This window comes from Bombus huntii, chromosome 11 (assembly GCF_024542735.1).
Source record: "Bombus huntii isolate Logan2020A chromosome 11, iyBomHunt1.1, whole genome shotgun sequence".
NCBI lineage: Eukaryota > Metazoa > Arthropoda > Insecta > Hymenoptera > Apidae > Bombus > Bombus huntii.
This window is the reverse complement of record NC_066248.1, coordinates 2,572,463-2,595,965: the sequence shown is the minus strand read 5'-3', so window position 1 is coordinate 2,595,965 and position 23,503 is coordinate 2,572,463. Positions and strand designations below refer to the sequence as shown.

General features: G+C 34.0%; 2 protein-coding genes and 1 pseudogene across 6 annotated transcripts; 2 read left to right on the top strand and 1 right to left on the bottom strand.

The window, feature by feature from the left end:
* Positions 1 to 2,022: 2,022 nt before the first annotated feature.
* LOC126870988 (cytochrome P450 6k1-like) lies at positions 2,023 to 14,908 on the top strand. Of its 5 annotated transcripts, none has more exons than XM_050629291.1 (6): positions 2,023 to 2,173; positions 11,225 to 11,758; positions 11,988 to 12,359; positions 12,673 to 12,857; positions 12,954 to 13,242; positions 14,213 to 14,908. In XM_050629291.1, exons 2-6 carry the CDS (start codon positions 11,236 to 11,238, stop codon positions 14,389 to 14,391), a joined length of 1,548 nt encoding a protein of 515 aa, XP_050485248.1. In that variant the 5' UTR covers positions 2,023 to 2,173; positions 11,225 to 11,235; the 3' UTR covers positions 14,392 to 14,908. The 5 variants fall into 5 exon arrangements, with proteins under 5 accessions (XP_050485248.1, XP_050485247.1, XP_050485246.1 ...); XM_050629290.1 differs by lacking the exon at positions 11,225 to 11,758 and adding an exon at positions 3,118 to 3,643 and having other exon boundaries at positions 2,031 to 2,173; XM_050629289.1 differs by lacking the exons at positions 11,225 to 11,758; positions 11,988 to 12,359; positions 12,673 to 12,857 and adding exons at positions 3,118 to 3,643; positions 3,843 to 4,214; positions 4,530 to 4,714 and having other exon boundaries at positions 2,033 to 2,173.
* A 1,177-nt stretch (positions 14,909 to 16,085) lies between these two features.
* Positions 16,086 to 19,964, top strand: LOC126870987 (cytochrome P450 6k1-like). Its single transcript, XM_050629286.1, has 6 exons — positions 16,086 to 16,232; positions 16,930 to 17,463; positions 17,664 to 18,035; positions 18,349 to 18,533; positions 18,646 to 18,934; positions 19,614 to 19,964. Exons 2-6 carry the CDS (start codon positions 16,941 to 16,943, stop codon positions 19,790 to 19,792), a joined length of 1,548 nt encoding a protein of 515 aa, XP_050485243.1. The 5' UTR covers positions 16,086 to 16,232; positions 16,930 to 16,940; the 3' UTR covers positions 19,793 to 19,964.
* Positions 19,965 to 20,221: 257 nt separating this feature from the next.
* Positions 20,222 to 20,340, bottom strand: LOC126871497 (5S ribosomal RNA; annotated as a pseudogene).
* Between the last annotated feature and the right edge of the window lie 3,163 nt (positions 20,341 to 23,503).

Below are 23,503 nucleotides of genomic sequence, written 5' to 3'. Positions count from 1 at the left end.
TTCTGTTGGATGAACAGCCGATCGTAGAAACGTCTGAAATTTCCGGTAACTCCTAAGTTAGGTTTTTAGTTAAGTTTTAAGTATGTTTGTATATTTAGCCAGAAAATTGTCATTGCAGATTTTATGAATACTTTTAAGTATTGTACGACAGACATGTAGTATGTATTATTTGAGATTGGTAGTACGGATTTTATTTATTAAAAATTCTTACAAATTATGATACTGATTGTTATTTTACTTTGCTAATTAATCAGAGATGGCTCTTGATCACGTTTGTCTAATTATTATGATGCATATTGTTTGGATCCACCTTCTCAGATAATTGGCTGACTTTATCTTCATTGAAGAGCCAAATCTTTCGAATAAAATTATTAAAATGTCTTTCAGTTTCCATTCTCGTTTCCAAATTTTTTGAAAATAACTCTCTAAAAATGATCTCCAAATTTTCCATTAATCGATATTTTGGTAATCGTTCGATCTATCAATCAGTGTTCCGACAATCGAGCTTCCACTGTATTAAATTTTGTTTTGATTGATAATAATCTTACATTACAAGATTACAAAATTTAATTGATAACACATATAAATTAAGTAGACGTCATAACTTTTAAGAAGTAGAACATTTGAAAATATAACTTTGCATAAACATTTGTAGTTTAATCGTGACTATGAATTAAATGAAGTAAATGAAACTTCATGATAGTTTTTATCTATTATTTTCTTTTATTATTAATATATATATATATTATATCAATCCTAATTACGATATTACGATGATATTACGATAAACACGTGTACGTCCAAGTGACTTCTAAATTTACACACGAAAACTTAATTTATATTTTTACAATTTCAAGTACAAGAAACGTAACTAGTCATTATTCAAATGAACATGACATGTACATAATAATTTTGCTAACGTCGACATCCGTTAATGAATAAAACAGTCGCAAAAGTCACAATATTAAGCTCTATGCATATGTGTGAAATTAAACATAGTTTTCCATTTATATATTCATTAATTTGTTATATAACGTAATAAATAGACGTTGTGATTATATAAACTTGCTTCTCGTTTTTCTTCCGTAAGACATTGTATAATATTAAGCAAAACAGATTTTACGTTAGAAGTTGAGCAAGAAGATATAGCTTTAATATTGAACAAAGGAGACTCTGATATTTATCAACGTATCTTTTTAAAAATAACTCTATCGCTAATGTATCTCTTTAATCGGTATTTGTCATCCGTTCTTCATTCTATCAACAAATAAAAAAACAGAATTAATTAAACTCTTTAATTCAAGGGAAGGAAAATAATCCAACCTTGAATTATGCCGCGACAGTATGATCTAGTAGTTAATTTTCTTTTTCCCGCTATACAACTTAGTTTCTACTCGTTCATCATAAATCCAATAAATCTTCGATTATTTCACAAAGCTCTAAAACACGTCATGACATAAAATGATATAAAATAACATAAGAGGTCATAAGACAACAGGTCATTACGAGATTATCGCTTCGTCTATCGTTTCATAAGTTTTGTATTAGTTATTTTACTATACTTTATAGTTGATTATATATTTTTATATTATTATTATTTTTATTATTTGTATATTATTATTATATCATATTATATATTATATACTCTAATCCATTTAAAATGAATATCCAAGATCTGATACTATTAAAACACTGTTTGCATTATCCTCAACCACGATGTACGTGCATCATCAGTGTATATAGCTTTATATGTACTAGTATAATAAGGCCAAACAGCCATTGTTTGAAGATTCGCGAAGAAAAATGTCGTGGGGTCTCGTAGTGTTTTGACAGATTTACAATCACGCAGAATATTTCAATCCGTTTACAAGCTCTCGGTTCGAACTTTCCGCTTAGCTATTAAAGTTCTTACTTTTATCTAAAGATCTTACTACGGAAATTAAAGTGTTTGTTAATTGCATTATGTCAGCAATAGATGATTCAACAATAAATTTCTTAGGAAGGGGAGCATGCAGATTTTGCATATATACTGTGACAGCCGACTATACAAAGATCATTTTATCAACATAGATTGCAAACTGCGGACAGATTTTCTCCTTTCGCGGCAATGTGAATTGGATACCTGCTATTACATTATAGTGCTTGTGACAACTGAAGTATTCGTTTGAGAGTGGTACGTACTGTATACTTCACTGTAAAATATACGGCAGAATTAAACTATTTGTTCTAATTTTCTATTATTTACTGACAATTTTCGTTCTTTTTTTTTTGTAAATTAAATTCAAATGTAACGCAACTCTGATTCATGATGTTATGTATACTGTAATTTCTTACCTTTTCCTTTCTTTCCTGAATAATTTACTCAGTTTAATCGAACAATATTTTCTTAATTACATTGAATTTTGATTGTTTAGTAATAGGCATATACGTGGAAAAGAAAGCAGATTGCACCAAATCCGAACGATCATACAGATCAATCGAGGATACAATCATTAGACTTACACTGAAATGATTCTTCTTGAAAAAATAATTTACATTTACCATGTAAATATGCCTCCATTTGAATAAATTATGTCTTTTCTAACGCTGTGTTTATTCAACATCCCAAGAAGTTATTAACTGATCGAATAAATAGATAATTGCGTTCAGGGAAATAGCAGGATTATACCAGTGTATTATGTCTCTTTGATAAAAACATCAGAAAAAACGTGACCATAATACATTAATAGTTGATAAAATAAATTTTGTCGTAACTGCAATAATTTTCAAAATTCCTAAATAAGAGAGCGGAAGATTTCAAAAGGATTTCCATCAATGATCTTATCAAACCAGAGACTAACAACATATTAGATTAATCACATACTAACAGATATGTATACAATTTCCTATTTGTAAGAACGAAATTAAACGTAAACAAAGATTTCTTTCGCACATATTAAATAGAATATTACAGCGAGTGCTATACTTGAGATATTTATATATTCTGTGCATTTCATACATTTTCATGCTTTTCAACTTCCCATGAATGCATGAAAATCTGTAGTTCATGAACGATTAATAAATACGAGTATTATTTTTTGACACTAACAACATGTTTTTTATCTGTCGGATTCATAGAAAATGGCTTTTTTAACGCCATACTGGGGATTGGATGGCATCCTCATCCTATCGTCCCTAATGGTTTGCGCTTATCTGTTCGTGACTCGGAAATTCAACTACTGGTCGAAACGAGGCGTGAAAGAGCTTGCACCCACGCCCTTCGTAGGCAACTTCATGGACTGTATTCTGTCAAGAACATCAGCCTCAGAATTTGTCAGGGACCTATACAATTACGGCGAAGGTTTACCTTTCTTGGGATTCTACATCTTCGACAAACCTTACCTCTTAGTTCGCGATCCAGAACTCGTGAAGCACGTCCTAGTGAGGGACTTCAACTATTTCGCTGATAGATACGCGACTGCAGATGAGAAAAATGATCGTCTTGGATATGCAAATGTGTTCATGATGAAAAATCCAGAATGGAAATCTCTCAGAACAAAATTAACACCGATTTTTACCTCGGGCAAGTTGAAGAAAATGTTCGAGTTAATGTTGGTAGTCGCTGACGATCTTGGAAAGCATCTCGATTCGTTGCATTTGGAGGGTAAGCCGCATTTCATAAGAAACTGTTGTTAGTTCAATATATATTTTTAAAACAATAATTCTTGTTTAATAGAAATGTTTAACAAAATTAAAAGTCAATGCTCTATGGTGCGATGGACTTCAAATTTTACAATTATTGTGTCTTGATTAAGAACACAATAGCGCCAGACACACGATAAGAAAACTGATATCTGTTTCAGGCGAAGGAAAAGTAATCGAGTTCAAGGATATTTGCGCGAATTTCACCACCGATATGATCGGTAGCACTGCGTTTGGCTTAAAAGTAGATTCGTTGGAGAATCCAAAAGCACCGTTTCGTGAATATGGCAGGAAGATCTTCGATTACGATTTGTATCGTAACATGGAATTCCTTACTATATTCTTTTTTCCTGGATTAGTCAAGTACCTTAAACCGAAGTTCTTTGGAAAAAAAGCGACTAACTTCCTCCGATCTCTTTTCTGGGATGTGATTGAACAACGAGTCAGTTCGGGTCAAAAGAGGAATGATCTCATCGATTTGCTGATCGAGATGAGGGAGAAATACAGGAACGACGAAAGTCTGAAGGATTACAGTATGTATTTGCTGCAATATTTTACTAATTTCTATTAATGAAATTATTTATTTATCATCAAAAATCAGAAATTTCGAACAACATGCTCTATGAATTACGATTTCATTCATATCCTTATTTCGTGAACCCCCAAGTGAAACAGACGAAAAATAACGCGACTACTTCTTCCAATTATAATTATATTCATGTTACAAATTGAGAATTACGCCCAGATATCTATATTTGCTAATTTCCTTTCAAGTTAATTTCCAATTGTACTAAATATATTAGATCGTTTTGCTGAATTTTTGCGTATGATTAATTTGCATGTTTCAGAATTCGAGGGTGACGATTTAGTATCACAAGCAGCCATATTTTTTACTGGTGGTTTCGAAACATCTTCTACTACCATGTCTTTCACACTGCACGAACTTGCAATGAACCCAGATGTACAGAAGACACTCAGGGCAGAGATTCGCGATGCTCTGGCGAAAACTGATGGCAAAATCACATACGATATGGTACGGTAACTACAAAGATATTAATTTAGAAAATGAATGGCATGTGAGGAATGTTATAACGTAATTGTAATCATAATGGTAAATATCATTTTTTCACAGGTTATGACGTTACCATATCTCGATATGGTTATTTCGGAAACTCTTCGTAAATATCCACCTCTAGCATTCTTGGATCGAGTCACTCTTGCCGATTACAAAATGCCTAATTCCGATCTGATGCTAGAGAAAGGTACCCCAATATTCATTTCGATGATGGGTTCGCACTACGATCCGCGGTATTTTCCAAATCCGGAAAAATACGATCCACTCCGATTTACCGAGGAAGCCAAAAATGCCAGGCCAAATTTCGTCTACTTTCCCTTTGGTGAGGGGCCCCACATCTGCATTGGTTAGTAAAATTTTTCAAAATATGTTCCAATATCATTAACGTTAGAACTATCGATGGCATAAGTATGAAAATAGTGTTAAATGAATCGAAATGAAATACATATATACGTAGAAACTTATACATTTAGGACATAGGTACATAAATGTCGTGATCAGCATTCGTTTTTTTAAACAGTTCCCATATTATTAACGATAAGGTATTTATTCTTTTACGTAGTACGTAAAAACGTAAGCGCAATGTGTGGAGATCTTATTTACACATTTTACGGTAGTCACATGACTTTATGACTTTTATCAGTAGATAATTATATAGTTACAAATATCTTTCATTCCACTTGTGAACGATCTTTACACGTACACTTCGCACGTGCAATCTTTACACTTTCAAACATTAGAATGTTTGAATGACTTGTTGGGTCATTGCCTATTGAATGAAAGATGATATTCTAGGAAACAAGGCTGGGTTTGACGTCTAAATTATGCATATTTTTTAGTACAAATATGTATCTCTTTTGTGTAATAGTTGTTTATCATGGCATATGATATTTTTGCACAGATAAGATAGAAGTTTTTGCGCCGAAGACATTTTCGCATATGCAGTTGTTGAAAATTAGCATATTGAATGTTAAATTTCGAATATCATATCTATGAATGCAATTTGTGAATATGTATTTGTGATATATTCATATATGTTGGAAAACTTTGTAATTGGATATTTCCATAATTTTTGATACAAATTAAGATTCCTGACTTTTTAATGATTTTAATGATTTAATCTTACTAATGTCAGGTACTTTAATTATAATTGATTACAAAATTATCTGTTGACTTTTACCTTGTAAAATTTATTCGTAAAATATGACTGCTTTTATTACTACACTTTTTATCATTATGCAAGGGAATAATACCGATATATTGCAGTTTGTAATTATTCAGTTATGCAAAAGGTCGTGGTTTGTAATATTTGATAGTAGATGGATGATGAAATTACTTTAGACACGTATACTCGATGACATGCGAGAATATACTAGATAATTTCTTTGTGCGTAATTCGGGATAATAAAACAAATACTCATGAGAAAAAATAACTTTCTGTTTTGATACCACGATATGAAAAGACTCGTTCGTATCATACTTAATTAAAAATTCATTCTCTTACAAATAATGTAGAAAATTTGCACGTGCATATAGAAAACATGTATTAAACAATTATAAAAGGTGCATTATTATATACGAACCTATGTATTAAGGACTCTGCACCTCTTTGCTTTCAAATCTCTTTTGACTCGAGAACGTGCATACGGTAAAATTAAACATCACCGGTTATATGCTGAGGTGAGTTGCAATTATAGAGGATGACTAGAAAATTTGAAAACGGGAGAATACAATGTAAGGGAAGTTTATCTCCTTTGCTTACAACTACTTGAGAAGGAACTGACTGAACGTGAATAAATATTTAATAACACATTATACTGCATTATCCACTAGACATAATAATTGGATACAGTTTACCACATTCTGCGATCAGATAAATTGATACAGTTTATGATTATTAGACAAATGGAATTCTACTGTGGCATACACTCCCAAATAGATGACTGTTACTATGTTTCTACTCGTGTTACAGGCATTATAAGAAAGATACGAGTACCAACTTGCATCTTTGAACATTCTGCTGGCTGTCACTTTTAATCTTACTCTTAATAATTTCTCTCTTTCACTCCTCGTTTCAGGTATGCGATTGGGACTCATGCAATCCAAACTTGGAGTCATACAAGTATTGAAGGACTACGAAGTTTCGCCTTGTGAAAAAACCAAAACTCCGGTGGTTCTAGATCCTAAAGCACTCACCACGACAGCTTTAGGAGGATTATATCTCAACATTAAAAAGAGTACCACTGCTGCTGGTTAAACGAAGCTAAAGCTTTATGAATCGCGTTATGCATTCCAATCTTCTGCTTTGCTTGTGATAATTTATATATATTTTACTATTGGCGAAGCTCAACGAATGTCATAGCGATTTCATTCTCGGGAGAAATGAATATTTAGATGTCAAACATAATTTAATCCTAAATACTTGAAAATTGTGATTTCAAATATGTGAAAATAACGAAACTGATTTAGTATTAAATAATATTAAATAATCCGAAATCCTGTTTCTGTAGATTTTTTGTATTGTAATGGGAAGGAAGCATATTGCATGCAGAGGAAATAGAGTTCTCTTTCACTTACGTTGTCACGTACATGTATTTGATTAATTCAGTTATTTTCACTTACAAACCAAAATAATCGGCCCGTAGGCCGCCACGTGTCCAGTGCATCACGGTCAATTAATTTACAATAAGATCTCTCAAACCCAAACCCAATATATCAATGCTATTCATTTTAGATTCAATTGTATCAGAATTTTCTTGCAGCCTCGTATATGCAATTGTGCAACGGCGCTTTAAGTTTATCCGACTCTTGTTTTAAGCAAAAAATAAAAAAATCAGCAAGCAATTCTGGCGCATACGTACAAATATAAGTAGATTTCACCTAAGTGATGACATTTTATTGTAAACGTCCTGATAACTACCCGAGACCGCCAATTATATATACAGAAAAAAGTTGTTCGAAATGTTGACATCAATAACATATTTAAAAATCGCCGAAGGCGGAGATGAGACCTTTTTTTTGCTATTTCGCTCTGGTTGTTCTATTAGAAAATTTTATGTAATAAAAAATAATTTTGTAACAATTCCTTCAGGATGAAAGACCTGATTGACTAAGGAGAGAAACAAGTTTCGCCCATGTGACTTTTGTATTATACAATTTTATGTAGATTATTAACAGTTACGTTCAAAATATTCATACGTTAGAAAGAAACTTAATAGTACGTATATATTTTCTAGCCTATTACAAAACTTTAGTTTCCTATGCAATTTTTATATCGTACCATTTTATGTAGGACTTTACAAAAATTGTATAATATTCAGAATTTTGGTGCCGTGGAAGGGAATTGTGTAACGTGTCTTGTAATGTGTTAATCAGTGAATTGGTTATATCTGAGTTGTTAATAGAACACATTAAACACGACTGCTATCATTGAAAATATATGAAAGATGTATACGTGGAAGGTTTAATCTCAATTTGCAACATCATATAAAAGTCACGTGGCGACATCACTTTTATGACAAAATAATCCTAGGCGTCATAGATATCGTTGATTCTGCTTATAACCAATTTTCACACAGTTCTAAATATCACAATGTTTGCGTAACCTGTTTGTTCATAGTCTAATAAATGTAAAATTATACCTAATGTAATTGAGAATATTGTCAACATTAGCAGTTACTTAATATGATTGGGTTTGATATTTATTTATCCTTACGTATGTATCTCTCATCTTCTCAATAATTTATCACGTGATAATGCCATTTCATTGATAACTTACGAGTTGTAGGATAAAGATATTTTAGCATATATATGGATTTTGCAATTTTATAATTTATATGTTAAATTTTTTATTTTATGTGTTAATATATTTTACGAATGTTTATTTGTGAAATTTTATATATCTTAGAGAACTTTGCAATTGAAAGTTTCCGTAATTCTTGTTACACCACAAAATTAATGATTATTGGTGATTCCAGAAGTATAAGTTGACTTGCAACTTGTAAAATTTGTTCAAGAAACACGACTAACTTTATTACTACATTTCCTATCCATTATGCAGGAGAATAATTCTGTATCATTGCAACTAGCAATTTTCAAAACAACACTTTTTCAATCATCCAAAATATCATTGGGTATAATAGACGATATAGTATATATCCATTAGGATATTCACGTCAAACGTTAGATATATTCTACGTTATGTTGGTGAATGGTAAACACTATCTTTATACGCAACTTTGTACATTATTGACCCATTTATTATAACCCATGACATTATCATAACCGAATTCTTATCGTGAAAGATAGTTTCGTATACTGTGAAAAGATTTGTACGTATCATCCGTAATTAAATAGATAAAGCAAAATTAGACATATCCGGTTACACGCTGAGATATGCTACAAATATCACGGATGTTTAGACAATTTGAAAACGGAATACAATTTAGCAGAATTTTATATTCTCTGTTCACCGCAGGTTAAGAAGAAACAGATTGAATGTGAATACGTATTCAACAACGCATTGCATTGCATTAACTTCTAGACAAAATAACCGGGTACTGTTTATTACATTCTGCTAGCAGACATATTGATACAGTTTATGATTGCTAAACAAATGGAATTCGTCTGTGACATACCTTACTCACATTATAAGAAATGCATATATAAAAAAAAATAAACAGTAATTGAGTGTTTGCAGGGTAAACCAATATAATGCAGTAAAAAATCCTACAGAATCCATTTACAGAAATGTAAAGATTTTAATGTACAGTGCCTATACGTCCCGTATCGCAAAAAGATGGAACAATGCTCCTCGTGATCCATAGACGACCACTATATACTATATTAATAACTGAATTGAGATGAAGGCAATTTGAGTCAGATATCATATAAGTCATTATTTTCTGTACCGCCAAGGGGGAAAGTCTAATACGGGGCTTACTCGTTCCACACCTTTTGGAAATAGGTGAGTGATGGAAGGAAACTTCCTAATATCTATACTGTTTTCCTTGTGAAAATTCGTTTCGACTGAGAAAATTGAGCTTTCTATGTTATTTTTTCATTGTATTATTTTATAGAAGCGACGCATCGAAATATTCCTTTACAATAATTGTGCAATATTCAAAACGTTGTTACGGTAAATAAAAATTTTTTGTTTAGCAGTGAATTGGTTGTAGCCGAGTTGTTGTTGTTAACTATACGTAAAACAAAGCGATAATTTTGAAAAAAATATCTTAGCTGATAAGATGGCAATTTTTATCTTCTCGATGCTTAAGTCTGGTATGAAATTCAATCGAGCTCTATTTGTACTTTGTCCATCAGCGATAATACGGTGGTAAAATTCTCAAGAGAGGGGAAATTACAAATGAGACATATATACAATCACTGCCGATGATACAAAGCTCATTCGAATAATGTGCGTTGAGAGATTCAGAAATGTTCTCTCATTTAGCGCAATTCTGAATTTGGCATCTGTTACATTACAGTGCTTGTGAGTGTTTCGTCCAAGATCTGCTAGTGTGGACTCTTCAGTAAGGCTCTCACAACCAGACCTATACCTTAAACACAATGACAGAAGAGAGAAAGTGAGCATTATAGTGTTTGTGACGACTGAAGTATTCGTTTCATAGTGGTACGTACCGCATATTTCACTGTAAAACATACGGCAGAATTAAGCTATTTGTTTTAATTCTTCATTATTTACAAATAATTTTCATCCCTCATTTTGTAACTTAAATATCGTAACCACTGTTATACTTGAGGCATTTATGTATTATGTGCATTCTACTCTAGGCATTTTTAATTATATATAGCGGTCGCGATCCCCAAGATACGAACAAGGGCCTGGCCGAGGTACAAGGCTTGCGATGAAAACGTGACGTCGAATTTTGAGACGTACGGAGGAAAATTATTTACAAAATTAATTAGTTGCCGAAATGAATACCCCAATCGACATATCGTAAACCTTGCCACCGAGGTCTAAGTCTCCAAGTAGTCGCTGAGTGATCGTGATGCGTACGCCCCCTAAGCATTCACCTGTTTGACTTTGCGAACTCCGGGTGATATCGGTTGTTAGAAAAGAGGACATCCGAGTTGAGTAAGAGGGATACCTACTTTCCACACAATTTAATAGGAATGCTGAGCCCCGAGAGAGATTGTATTTCCACTTACCGTACTGCGAAGTATTGTGTTATTGCAAATGTTTCATTCAGAAAAACATTTATATGAGAAGAGTTGGACGTTCTATAAACAACGATGAATCTTCCTGTTCCGCGATACATTGCTCATTTTACCAAATTATTATTTTCGCTATTAAACCGAACATCACACATTTTCCATATTCTACACCATCTTTCTACTACACTTTCTATACATTTACATTTTCCTCAAATGCATAAAAATCCGTAAACTAAAAGTTGTTGATAAATATTGTCTTTCGGGACTAACGAAAGCATTTTTCCTTATCAGACTGATTCAAAATGGCCTTGTTAACGCCATACTGGGGTTTGGATTGTATCCTCATCCTATCGCCCCTAATGGTTGCCGCTTATTTGTATGTGACTCGGAAATTCAACTACTGGACGAAACGGGGCGTGAAAGAGCTTCCACCTACGCCCTTCGTAGGCAACTTCATGGATTGTCTTCTGTCAAGAAAATCAGCCTCAGAATTTGTCAGGGACCTATACAATTACGGCGAAGGTTTACCTTTCTTGGGATTCTACATCTTCGACAAACCTTACCTCTTAGTTCGCGATCCAGAACTCGTGAAGCACGTCCTAGTGAAGGACTTCGACTATTTCGCTGATAGACACGCGGCTGCAGATGAGAAAAATGATCGTCTTGGATATGCAAATGTGTTCATGATGAAAAATCCAGGATGGAAATCTCTCAGAACAAAATTAACACCGTTTTTTACCTCGGGCAAGTTGAAGAAAATGTTCGAGTTAATGTTGGTAGTAGCTGACGATCTTGTAAAGCATCTCGATTCGTTGCATTTGGAGGGTAAGCCGCATTTCTAGTGCATTTACATAATAACAGATTGACCATGAGAAACTGTTGTTAGTTCAATATATATTTTTAAAACAATAATTCTTATTTAATAGAAATGTTTAACAAAATTAAAAGTCAATTCTCTTGATGAGAGGGACTTTTTAAATTTTGCAACTATTGTTTCTTGATTAAAAATGCAACAATGCTAGACACATCATAGGAAATCAAATATCTGTTTCAGGCGAAGGAAAAGTAATCGAGTTCAAAGATATTAGCGCGAATTTCACTACCGATATGATCGGCAGCACTGCGTTTGGCTTAAGAGTAGGTTCGTTGGAGAATCCAAAAGCACCGTTCCGTGAATATGGCAGAAAGATCTTCGATTATGATTTCCATCGTAGCATGGAATTCCTTAGTATATTCTTTTTTCCTGGATTAGTCAAGTACCTTAAACCGAAGTTCTTTGGAAAAGCAGCGACTAACTTCCTCCGATCTGTTTTCTGGGATGTAATTGAACAACGAGTCGATTCGAAACAAAAGAGGAATGATCTCATCGATTTGCTGATCGAGATGAGGGAGAAATACAAGGACGATGAAAGTCTTAAGGATTACAGTATGTATTTTCTGGAACATTTTACTAATTTTTATTAATGAAATTATTTATTTATCATCAAAAATCAGAAATTTCGAACAACATGCTCTTTGAATTACGATTTCATTCATATCCTTATTTCGTGAATTCCCAGTGAAACAGAGGAAAAATAACGCGACTACTTCTTCCAATATAATTATATTCATGTTACAAATTGAAAATTATGCCCAGATATCTATATTTGCTAATTTGCTTTCAAGTTAATTTCCAATTGTACTAAATATATTAGATCGTTTTGCTGAATTTTTTCTTATGATTAATTTGCATGTTTCAGAATTTGAGGGTGACGATTTAGTATCACAAGCAGCTATATTTTTTACTGGTGGTTTCGAAACATCTTCTAGTACCATGTCTTTCACACTGTACGAACTTGCATTGAACCCAGATGTACAAGAGACACTTAGGGCAGAGATTGACGATGCTTTGACGAAAACTGATGGCAAAATCACATATGATATGGTACAGTAACTACAAAGATATTAACTTAGAAAATGAATAGCATGTGAGGAATGTTATAACGTAATTGTAAACATAATGGTAAATATTTGTTCGCAGATTATGACGTTACCATATCTCGATATGGTTATTTCGGAAACTCTTCGTAAATATCCACCTTTAGCATTCTTGGATCGAGTCACTCTTGCCGATTACAAAATGCCTAATTCCGATCTGGTGCTAGAGAAAGGTACCCCAATATTCCTTTCGATGATGGGTTCGCACTACGATCCGCGGTATTTTCCAAATCCGGAAAAATACGATCCACTCAGATTCTCCGAGGAAGCCAAACGTTCCAGGCCAAATTGTGTATACTTTCCTTTTGGTGAGGGACCCCACATCTGCATTGGTTAGTAAAATTTTTCAAAATATTTTGCAACATCTTTAACGTTAGAACTATCAATGGCAAAAATACGAAAGCGGTGTTAAAAGAGTCAAAGTGAAATACATATATAAGCAAACATACGTACTACAAGGACACATATAGATTATTCTTTCTTTAAAAGATATCTATTTTTCTAAGGATGACGTATGTACTTTTGTCCCAGAACAATTTGCAATCAGTTTCATTAAGATATGCAGGGTGGTTAGTAACTGGTGGTACAAGCGGAAAGGGTGTGATTTTACGCGAAAAAAGAAGTCAAAAATATAGAATAAAGATTTTTCGTTCGAGGCTTTGTTTTCGAGAAAATCGACTTCGAATTTTCGCTCGGTATGCGTGCACTTTATCACGTCTTGTTATAACGGATCTCACTGCAGATCGTTGTCTCGATGGAAAAATTAAAAAAAAAAATAAAAAAAATTTTTATTCTATATTTTCGAATTCTTTTTTCGCGCAGAGTCACCCCCTTTCCGCTTGTACCACCAGTTACCAACCACCCTGTATAAAATGTTATAAGTAGAAATTTTAATCTCAACCTTCACCAATCTCGAGGTTGTCACTTGGCGACAACATTTACTTTTATCAAGAGATAATCATATCGTCATAGATATCGTTCATTCCACTTGTCAACTATCTTTACGCGGATCTAAATCTCATTGTGTTCAAGACTTACTTGTCTATAAATATAAAATTAATCTAATCTTATCTAATAAATATAAAATTATAACTAATATAATTTAAAAAATTAAAAATTATAATAGCAGTTAGAAACTACTCGAAAAACTCGTTCGTATTATACGTAATTAAAAATTCTTCCACTCATGAATGTGGTGGGTAATTTACGCGTTCCAGTACCAATTCGTATCTTTCAACTTTCTGTTGGCCGTCACTTTTAATTTTACCCACGATAATTTCTCTCTGTCACTCTTCGATTCAGGTCTGCGGTTGGGACTCATGCAATCCAAACTTGGAGTCGTACAAGTATTGAAGAACTACGAAGTTTCGCCTTGTGAAAAAACCAAAACTCCAGTGGTTCTAGATCCCAAAGCACTCACGACGACATCGTTAGGAGGATTATATCTCAACATTCGAAAGATTACCACTGCTGCTGGTTAAACGAAGCTAAAGTTTTACGAATCGCGTTGTTCATTTCAATTTTCTGCTTTGCTTGTGATAATTTTGATATAATTTACTACTGATTCGGCGAAATGCAACAAAGGACATCTATTTCTTTCTTGGCAGAAATGAATCCTTAGGTGTTAAATATATTTTGGAATCGTAATTCTAAATGCTTGAAACTTGTAAATACAAATATCTGAAACTAACGAAACTTATAAATCTTAAATAATATTAAATAATACGAAATCTTGTTTCTGTAGATTTTCTGTATTGTAATGGGAAGGAAATATATTGCGTGCAGAGGAAATAGAGTTCTCTTTCACTTACATTGTCACGTTCAGATATTTATTTAATGGAGTCATTCACACTTACGTGTATGTGTAAAAATATGTACTACAAGTGTAAGCTAGTCAATATTGTGCTTTCTTTAAAAAATATCTGTTTTTTAACCATACGGTACATATGTTTTACGTAGATCAATTTGTAATCAGATTAATAAACATATACAAATATATATGTCACATGGGTACATCACTTTGGCAGAAGGCAATCATATAGACATGGGTAACATTCATTCCACCTGTAAATGATTTATACATGGTCTTGGATATCAGAATGTTGACATGATTTTCCTGTTTATTCCTTGTTAAATGAAAAATCACATTCCACCATAAAAAAAAGGACTCCTTAAACTTTAGATTATACATATATTCCAATATACATGTGTATCGCATTTGCTCAATAATAATTTAGCATGTAAGAATACTAGCATATGGATAAGGAACAGGCTTTGAGCCAAGAATATTTTTCCATAGACGGGTTAAAAATTTAACAAATTGCAGATTACGTTATTATTTATCAATACATTCTACAAATATTTATTGCACGATGAACGGGGCAATAAGTCGCAGAAATTTTTCTGTGAAATCCGACTCTAAATCTCCTGGATAACTTTGTAATTGAAAACCTCCATGATATTTGTTACCAGTTGAGATTATTCACTTGTCAATAATTTGTACATTTTTATTAATTTTAGTAATTTCACTTGACACTTCGCAACAAGAATGACGATTCAATATGAAATTATCACGTATGTTACTTCTAAAATATTACTGCCTATATTACTGCACTTTTTGCTATTAAGCAGGTAAATAACGCTGATACATTGTAACCTCCAACTTCATTGATAACACCTTTTCAATTATGCGAAAGATTATTCGTTATAATAGATGATATGATGTATGTTCTAGAATATGTACTTTAAGCAAATATACTAGGTCATGTTGGAAAAATCGTAAAAAATACCTTTGTGCGAAATTAGAGAATATTGTCATTTATATGACCCAATTCCGTATAATTTGTACCGCTTATTTTTTCGGGTCTGGGAAGAGGAAAGTGATTGAAAGCAACTTTCCAATATCTATACCTCCTTACATGTGAAAATACAATTCGATTGAGAAAATTGAGCTTCCAATGCAGAAATTTTATAACACGTCTCTTAATGTGTGAAAATTAAGCAGTAGATTACCGCCGAGATGATTATTATACATTATAAACAACTGATACTTCGAAAAAGCTATCTTACTAGGTAAAATGCCAATTCTTACCATTTTCTCGATGCTAAAATCTGCTACGAGAATTTTTCGCAAATGGCACTTTGTCAGCAAGTAATGATTCAGCGGTAAATTTCACAAGAGAGGGGAGATTACGGTATGAGACATATATACTATCACAGCCGACAATGCAATGCTCACTCTTGCAATGTACATTACAAGCTTCGGAAATATTTTCTTATTTTATTTGGCATCTGTGACTAGTGAAGAAATCGTTTCATAGCGGTACGTACGGTATTTTTCACTGCAACACACACCGCGGAATTAGATTATCTGTTCTATTTTTCTATTATTTTCTGATAATTTTCCTCTTTTACTTTGCAAATTAGATTCAAATGTGTCCCTACTCTGTTTCACGAACTTATGTACCATTTCTTCCTTTTCTGAATCATTTACTCAGTTTTAATCGAACAGTATTTTCCTAATTACCCCCAAAGTTTACTGTTTGTCTTTAATTAATGGGCAACTGACATTAGTGATTTTTTTTAACCAGAGACTGATAACTTATTTCATTTATTATACATGAACAGACCTCCAGATATTTGTGCAATTTTGTATTTTTATGAATGAAATTAAACACAAATAATGATTTATTTCACTCTCATTAAATAGAACATCATAACGACTGTTTTACATGTATTATGTGCATCCTACTTAGCACTCGCCCACGCACGTACCGCAGTATCAGAGTGTCGTCGACTTTGGGGAAAAGAATATCCGACCAAAGGGAGCGTAAACGCCTACATTTCCCTTAACATAAGAAGCAAGCGTAACGAGTTTCGGGGACTATTGTATTACAATGAAGCATTCCGCGAAATATTTTCCAGCTTTTGCATTTCTCTAAATCCATGATAATTCGCAATTCAAGTGGTGTTGATAAATATTATATCCTGAGATCAACAAAAACATTTTACCTTTTCAGACTCATTTAAAATGGTCTTATTAACGCTACACTGGAGTCTGGATGGCATCCTCATCCTTTTGTCCCTGATGGTTGCCGCTTATCTGTTTGTGACTCGGAAATTTAATTACTGGTCGAAACGGGGCGTGAAAGAGCTTGCACCTACGCCTTTCGTAGGCAACTTCATGGACTGTCTCCTGTCAAAAAAATCGGCCCCGCAATTTCTCAAGGATCTATATAATTATGGCAGAGATTTGCCTTTGTTGGGTTTCTACGTCTTTGATAAACCTTACCTGTTAATTCGCGATCCAGAACTCGCGAAGCACGTCCTAATGAAGGACTTCGACTATTTCGCTGATAGGTACTCGACTGCAGATGAGAAAAATGATCGTCTTGGATACGCAAATTTATTCATGATGAAAAATCCAGGATGGAAATCTCTCAGACCAAAATTGACGCCATTTTTTACTCCGGGCAAGCTGAAGAAAATGTTCGATATAATGCTGCCAGTCGCTGACGACTTTGCAAAGTATCTCGATTCGTTGCATTTGGAGGGTAAGCCGCATTTCATGAGAAACTGTTGTTAGTTCAATATATATTTTTAAAACAATAATTCTTATTTAATAGAAATGTTTAACAAAATTAAAAGTCAATTCTCTTGATGAGAGAGACTTTTTAAATTTTGCAACTATTGTTTCTTGATTAAAAATGCAACAATGCTAGACACATCATAGGAAATCAAATATCTGTTTCAGGCGAAGGAAAAGTAATCGAGTTCAAAGATATTTGCGCGAATTTCACTACCGATATCATTGGTAGGACTGCGTTTGGCTTAAAAGTAGGTTCGTTGGAGAATCCAAAAGCACCGTTCCGTGAATGTGGCAGGAAGATCTTCGATTATGATTTCCATCGTAGCATGGAATTCCTTGCTATATTCTTCTTCCCTGGATTAGTCAAGTATCTCAAACCGAAGTTCCTTGGGAAAGAAGCGACTAAATTCTTCCGATCTATTTTCTGGGATGTGATTGAACAACGAGTCGGTTCGGGTCAAAAGAGGAATGATCTCATCGATATGCTGATCGAAATGAGGGAGACATACAAGAACGACGAAAGTCTGAAGGATTACAGTATGCATTGGCTGCAATATTTTACTAGTTTATCTTAACGAAGTTATTTATGAATCGTTGAAAAATCAGAAATTTTGAATAACATGCTCTGTGAATTACAATTTTATCCATATCCTTATTCCGTCAACTCCCAGTGAAATAGAGGAAAAATAACGCAACCACTTCTTCCAATATAATTATATTCATGTTAGAAATTGAAAATACTGCACAAATATCTATATTAGCTCATTTTCTTTCAAGTTATTTTCCAATTGTACTAGATATACTAGATCGATTTGAACTTTTGCGATATTGTTTAATTTGAGTGTTTCAGAATTCGATGGTGACGATTTAGTATCACAAGCTGCCATATTTTATATCGGTGGTTCTGAAACATCTGCTAGCACCATGTCTTTCACGCTGCACGAACTTGCATTGAACCCAGATGTACAGAAGACGCTTAGGACAGAGATTCAGGATGCTCTAGAGAAAACTGGTGGCAAAATCACATACGATATGGTACGGCAACTACAAAAATGTTAAATTAGAAACACGGGATAGGCATATGAATAGTATGTGAAAAAGATTGTAATATAATTGTAAACGTACTAAGAAATATAATGTTTCACAGATTACGACGTTACCATATCTCGATATGGTAATTTCAGAAACCCTTCGTAAATATCCATCTATAGCATACTTGGATCGAGTTACCCTTGCCGATTACAAAGTACCTAATTACGATTTGGTGCTAGAGAAAGATACCCCAATATTCATTTCGACGATGGGTTCGCACTACGATCCGCAGTACTTCCCAAATCCGGAAAAATACGATCCACTCCGATTTACCGAGGAAGCCAAACGTGCCAGGCCAAGTTTCGCCTACTTGCCCTTTGGTGAGGGTCCCCGCGTCTGCATTGGTTAGTAAAATGTTCCGAAATATTTTCCAACATCTCTAACCTGAGAGCTATCGATGGGAAAATTATGAAAGTACTGTTAAAAGAATCTAAATGAAATACATATATGTGCTGACATTTATACTTCTAGTTATACTAGCAGTTACAAAACACCATTGGATTGGACCTTTAGATCATACCTTTTTATATTAGTATTATATACGAATTTTTTTTTATTAAGGGATCGACATCTTTTTGTTTTGAAATCTCTTTTGCCTCGGGAATATGCATACGGTAAAATTAAACATTACCGGTGTCTCGGTGACGTAAGTTACAATCATAAAGAATGAAGAGAAACATCTGAAAACGGAATACAATCTAACAGAAGTTTATCTCCTTTTTGCACCACTTGTTGAGAAGAAACTGCCAGAATGTGAATAAATATTTAATAACGCGTTGCACGGCATTATTTATTAAACATATCAATTTGGTACAGTTTACTATATTCTGCGATCAGACATATTGATACAGTTTATGATTATTAAACAAATAAATTTCTGCCATAACATATTCCCGATTAGATAATTGATTAAGTTTCTATTGTTGTCATTAGCATTATACGAAAGATGCAAGTAGCAACCTGTATCTTTAAACATTCTATTGGCTGTCACTTTCAATCTTAATCTTTCAATCTTTGTTTCAGGTATGCGATTGGGACTCATGCAATCCAAACTTGGAGTCGTACAGGTATTGAAGGACTACGAAGTTTCACCTTGTGAAAAAACAAAAACTCCAATAGTTCTAGATCCCAAAGCACTCACCACGACAGCTTTAGGAGGAATACATCTCAACATTAGAAAGACTACCACTGCTGCTGGTTAAACGAAGCTAAGAAGTTTTGCGAATCGCGTTATGCATACTAATTTTCTACTTTGTTTGTGATAACTTAGATATATTTTACTATCGGCGAAGTTCAACAAATGTCATATCTATTTCTTCCTCAGGAGAAATGAATATTTTGATATTAAATATACTTTAGAATCGTAATCCTAAATGTCCGAAAATTGTGATTTCAAATACCTGAAAATAACTAAACTTATTCAGTGTTAAATAACATTAAGTAATACGAAATCTTATATAATGACTTTATTTATTTGATGAATTTATTTACAGTGATTGAACTAAGAAAACGATGATTATTTAATTAAAGCTTAATGTTCCCCTACCGGACTGCCTGGCGGCCCCGAGGCGCTGAGCCGGCAGCACCCTAGCCCTAACCCCACCGGGGGGCGCGACGAGTCCAGCGCGCTTCGCCAACGCCACACGGAGTTCCCAGGCGATCACCCATTCAAGTACTATCCGTGCCCGGCGCTGCTTAACTTTCGTGATCTGACGGGAACGAGTGCACTCAGCGCGGCTAGGGCGTTGGCATATCCAAAGGTCTGACCCCATGTATGCTCACTGTCACTAATTTCACTCGCACCGCTGTCTTCATCAATGACCCGTACGATTCGTACGATTAGCCCCCGTGGAAGTCACTTGCGACCCTTCGTTTTCACCCTCTCGCTGCACCATGTAGCGGTCATTGCGTAAAACCGCGCCATACGGTTAGAAGTACTTCGAGTGGAACTTTAATGCAATACCGGCTTGCGTCCTTTTAATCGCTACCAAATCTCTCGTCTTGTATACTACCGCCTTTTTACGCTTTGTATTAAACTACCTCCTACCTTTCTCTTATTACAAGAATATCGTCTAACGTGTCACCTAGCTCTTTATCGAAAGCGAAAGTCGGTTCCCTGGCTACCTAAAATTCAACGGTTCCCAAACATAATTTTAACATGCTTCTAACTTCGACGATCGACACACCGCGCACTCTACGTCCACAAATCTGAATAATATCGGAACAGCACCGATTTGGCTGTCACTTCATTTACATCCATCTTCTAAATCACGTAGAAAGGTTTGTAGCAGCACATGAATCACAGGGTAACTCGAATCCAGAGTGACTCATGTTGTTGCTTTGCTTCGGAGTATAAGCATCGTTTATATGTCTAAGATTTAAAAATAAACAAGACAGATATGATCGGTAGCACTGCGTTTGGCTTAAAAGTAGGTTCGTTAGAGAATCCAAAAGCACCGTTTCGTGAATATGGCAGGAAGATCTTCGATTATGATTACCATCGTAGCATGGAAGTCCTTGCTATATTCTTCTTCCCTGGATTAGTCAAGTATCTCAAACCGAAATTCTTGAATTTTCGCTCGGTACGCGTGCACTTTATCGCGTCTCGTTATAACGGATCTCGCTGTAGATTTTTTAAAAAATTAAAAAAAAATTAAAGAAAAAAATTTTTGTTCCATATTTTCCACTTCTTTTTTTCCATAGAATTACCCCCTTTCCGCTTGTACCATCAGTTAGCAACCACCCTGTATATTAGGTAGTCCGAAAAGATTCTTTCATTTTATGAGGAAATGGATGCACAACATTTTCCGTTTTATATTATTTTATCGAATTACGTATGATCCATTTTGTTCTATCAAACTAAAGATTACAATGTTCGACAGATTAGGTTTCATGTTTGTACAAAGATGCATCGTTGTAAAAGACGGGTCTGTAAAAGAAAGACAATTTTCGGACAACCTAATATCTAATTATCATAATTATTTACTCGCCTTATTATTAAATAAATCAACACGTTTAATATCTATCGCAGATTTGACAACTTCTTTCTTCTCCACGGAAATGCCAAGGTTCTCGGATTCCCCCCCCCCCCCCCCCCCCCCGACCAATTTCACAGTCTTTAATTCTCGATGGACCAAGGTCTTCGATGGTGTTTGTGATTGATACAGGAAAGCATGATTTATTTAACTACAGCTTAATAGAGTAATGTAATGCAACGAATCGAGAACTAACTCACAACTCATGATTCGTGACTAACTCCAGCTAGCTCAACTAACTATCGACTAACTTTCTCCAGCAAAACATCTTTTCGTTACAGTTTTCGTTCTCCCAACACTCGCACGTGTTCCGCTGCCGCCCATGACCGAATATGCTTACGTAATCCTTTTCGAAGCACCTAGTTTTATGAAAGACGACAGTTATATCGATGTGCTACATAGTCCATTAGAATTTCCCATCCCACCTGGTTTGTTCCATTTCCTATTTACATTGTTGTTCGCATTCCTAGCGAGTTCTTTTTATGATTATTTCACGATACTACAATATGATATATATGGTTTATATAGAACAATTTGTAATCAGATTAATAAACATATACAAAGATATATGCCACATGATTACATCATTCTTGTCAGAAGGCAATCATATAGACATGAGTAACATTCATTCCATCTGTAAATGATTTATACATGGTCTTGGATATCAGAATGTTGACATGATTTTCCTGTTTATTCCTTGTTAAATGAAAAATCACATTCCACCATAAAAAAAGGACTCCTTAAACTTTAGATTATACATATATTCCAATATACATGTGTATCGCATTTGCTCAATAATAATTTAGCATGTAAGAATACTAGCATATGGATAAGGAACAGGCTTTGAGCCAAGAATATTTTTCCATAGACGGGTTAAAAATTTAACAAATTGCAGATTACGTTATTATTTATCAATACATTCTACAAATATTTATTGCACGATGAACGGGGCAATAAGTCGCAGAAATTTTTCTGTGAAATCCGACTCTAAATCTCCTGGATAACTTTGTAATTGAAAACCTCCATAATATTTGTTACCAGTTGAGATTATTCACTTGTCAATAATTTGTACATTTTTATTAATTTTAGTAATTTCACTTGACACTTCGCAACAAGAATGACGATTCAATATGAAATTATCACGTATGTTACTTCTAAAATATTACTGCCTATATTACTGCACTTTTTGCTATTAAGCAGGTAAATAACGCTGATACATTGTAACCTCCAACTTCATTGATAACACCTTTTCAATTATGCGAAAGATTATTCGTTATAATAGATGATATGATGTATGTTCTAGAATATGTACTTTAAGCAAATATACTCTAGGTCATGTTGGAAAAATGGTAAAAAATACCTTTGTGCGAAATTAGAGAATATTGTCATTTATATGACCCAATTCCGTATAATTTGTACTGCTTATTTTTCCGGGTCTGGAAAGAGGAAAGTGATTGAAAGCAACTTTCCAATATCTATACCTCCTTACGCGTGAAAATACAATTCGATTGAGAAAATTGAGCTTCCAATGCAGAAATTTTATAACACGTCTCTTAATGTGTGAAAATTAAGCAGTAGATTACCGCCGAGATGATTATTATACATTAGAAACAACTGACTACTTCGAAAAAACTATCTTACTAGGTAAAATGCCAATTCTTGCCATTTTCTCGATGCTAAAATCTGCTATGAGAATTTTTCGCAAATGGCACTTTGTCAGCAAGTAATGATTCAGCGGTAAATTTCACAAGAGAGGGGAGACTACAAATGAGACGTATATACTATCACAGCCGACAATGCAAAGCTCACTCCCGTAATGTACATTACAAGCTTCGGAAATATTTTCTTATTTTATTTGGCATCTGTGACTAGTGAAGG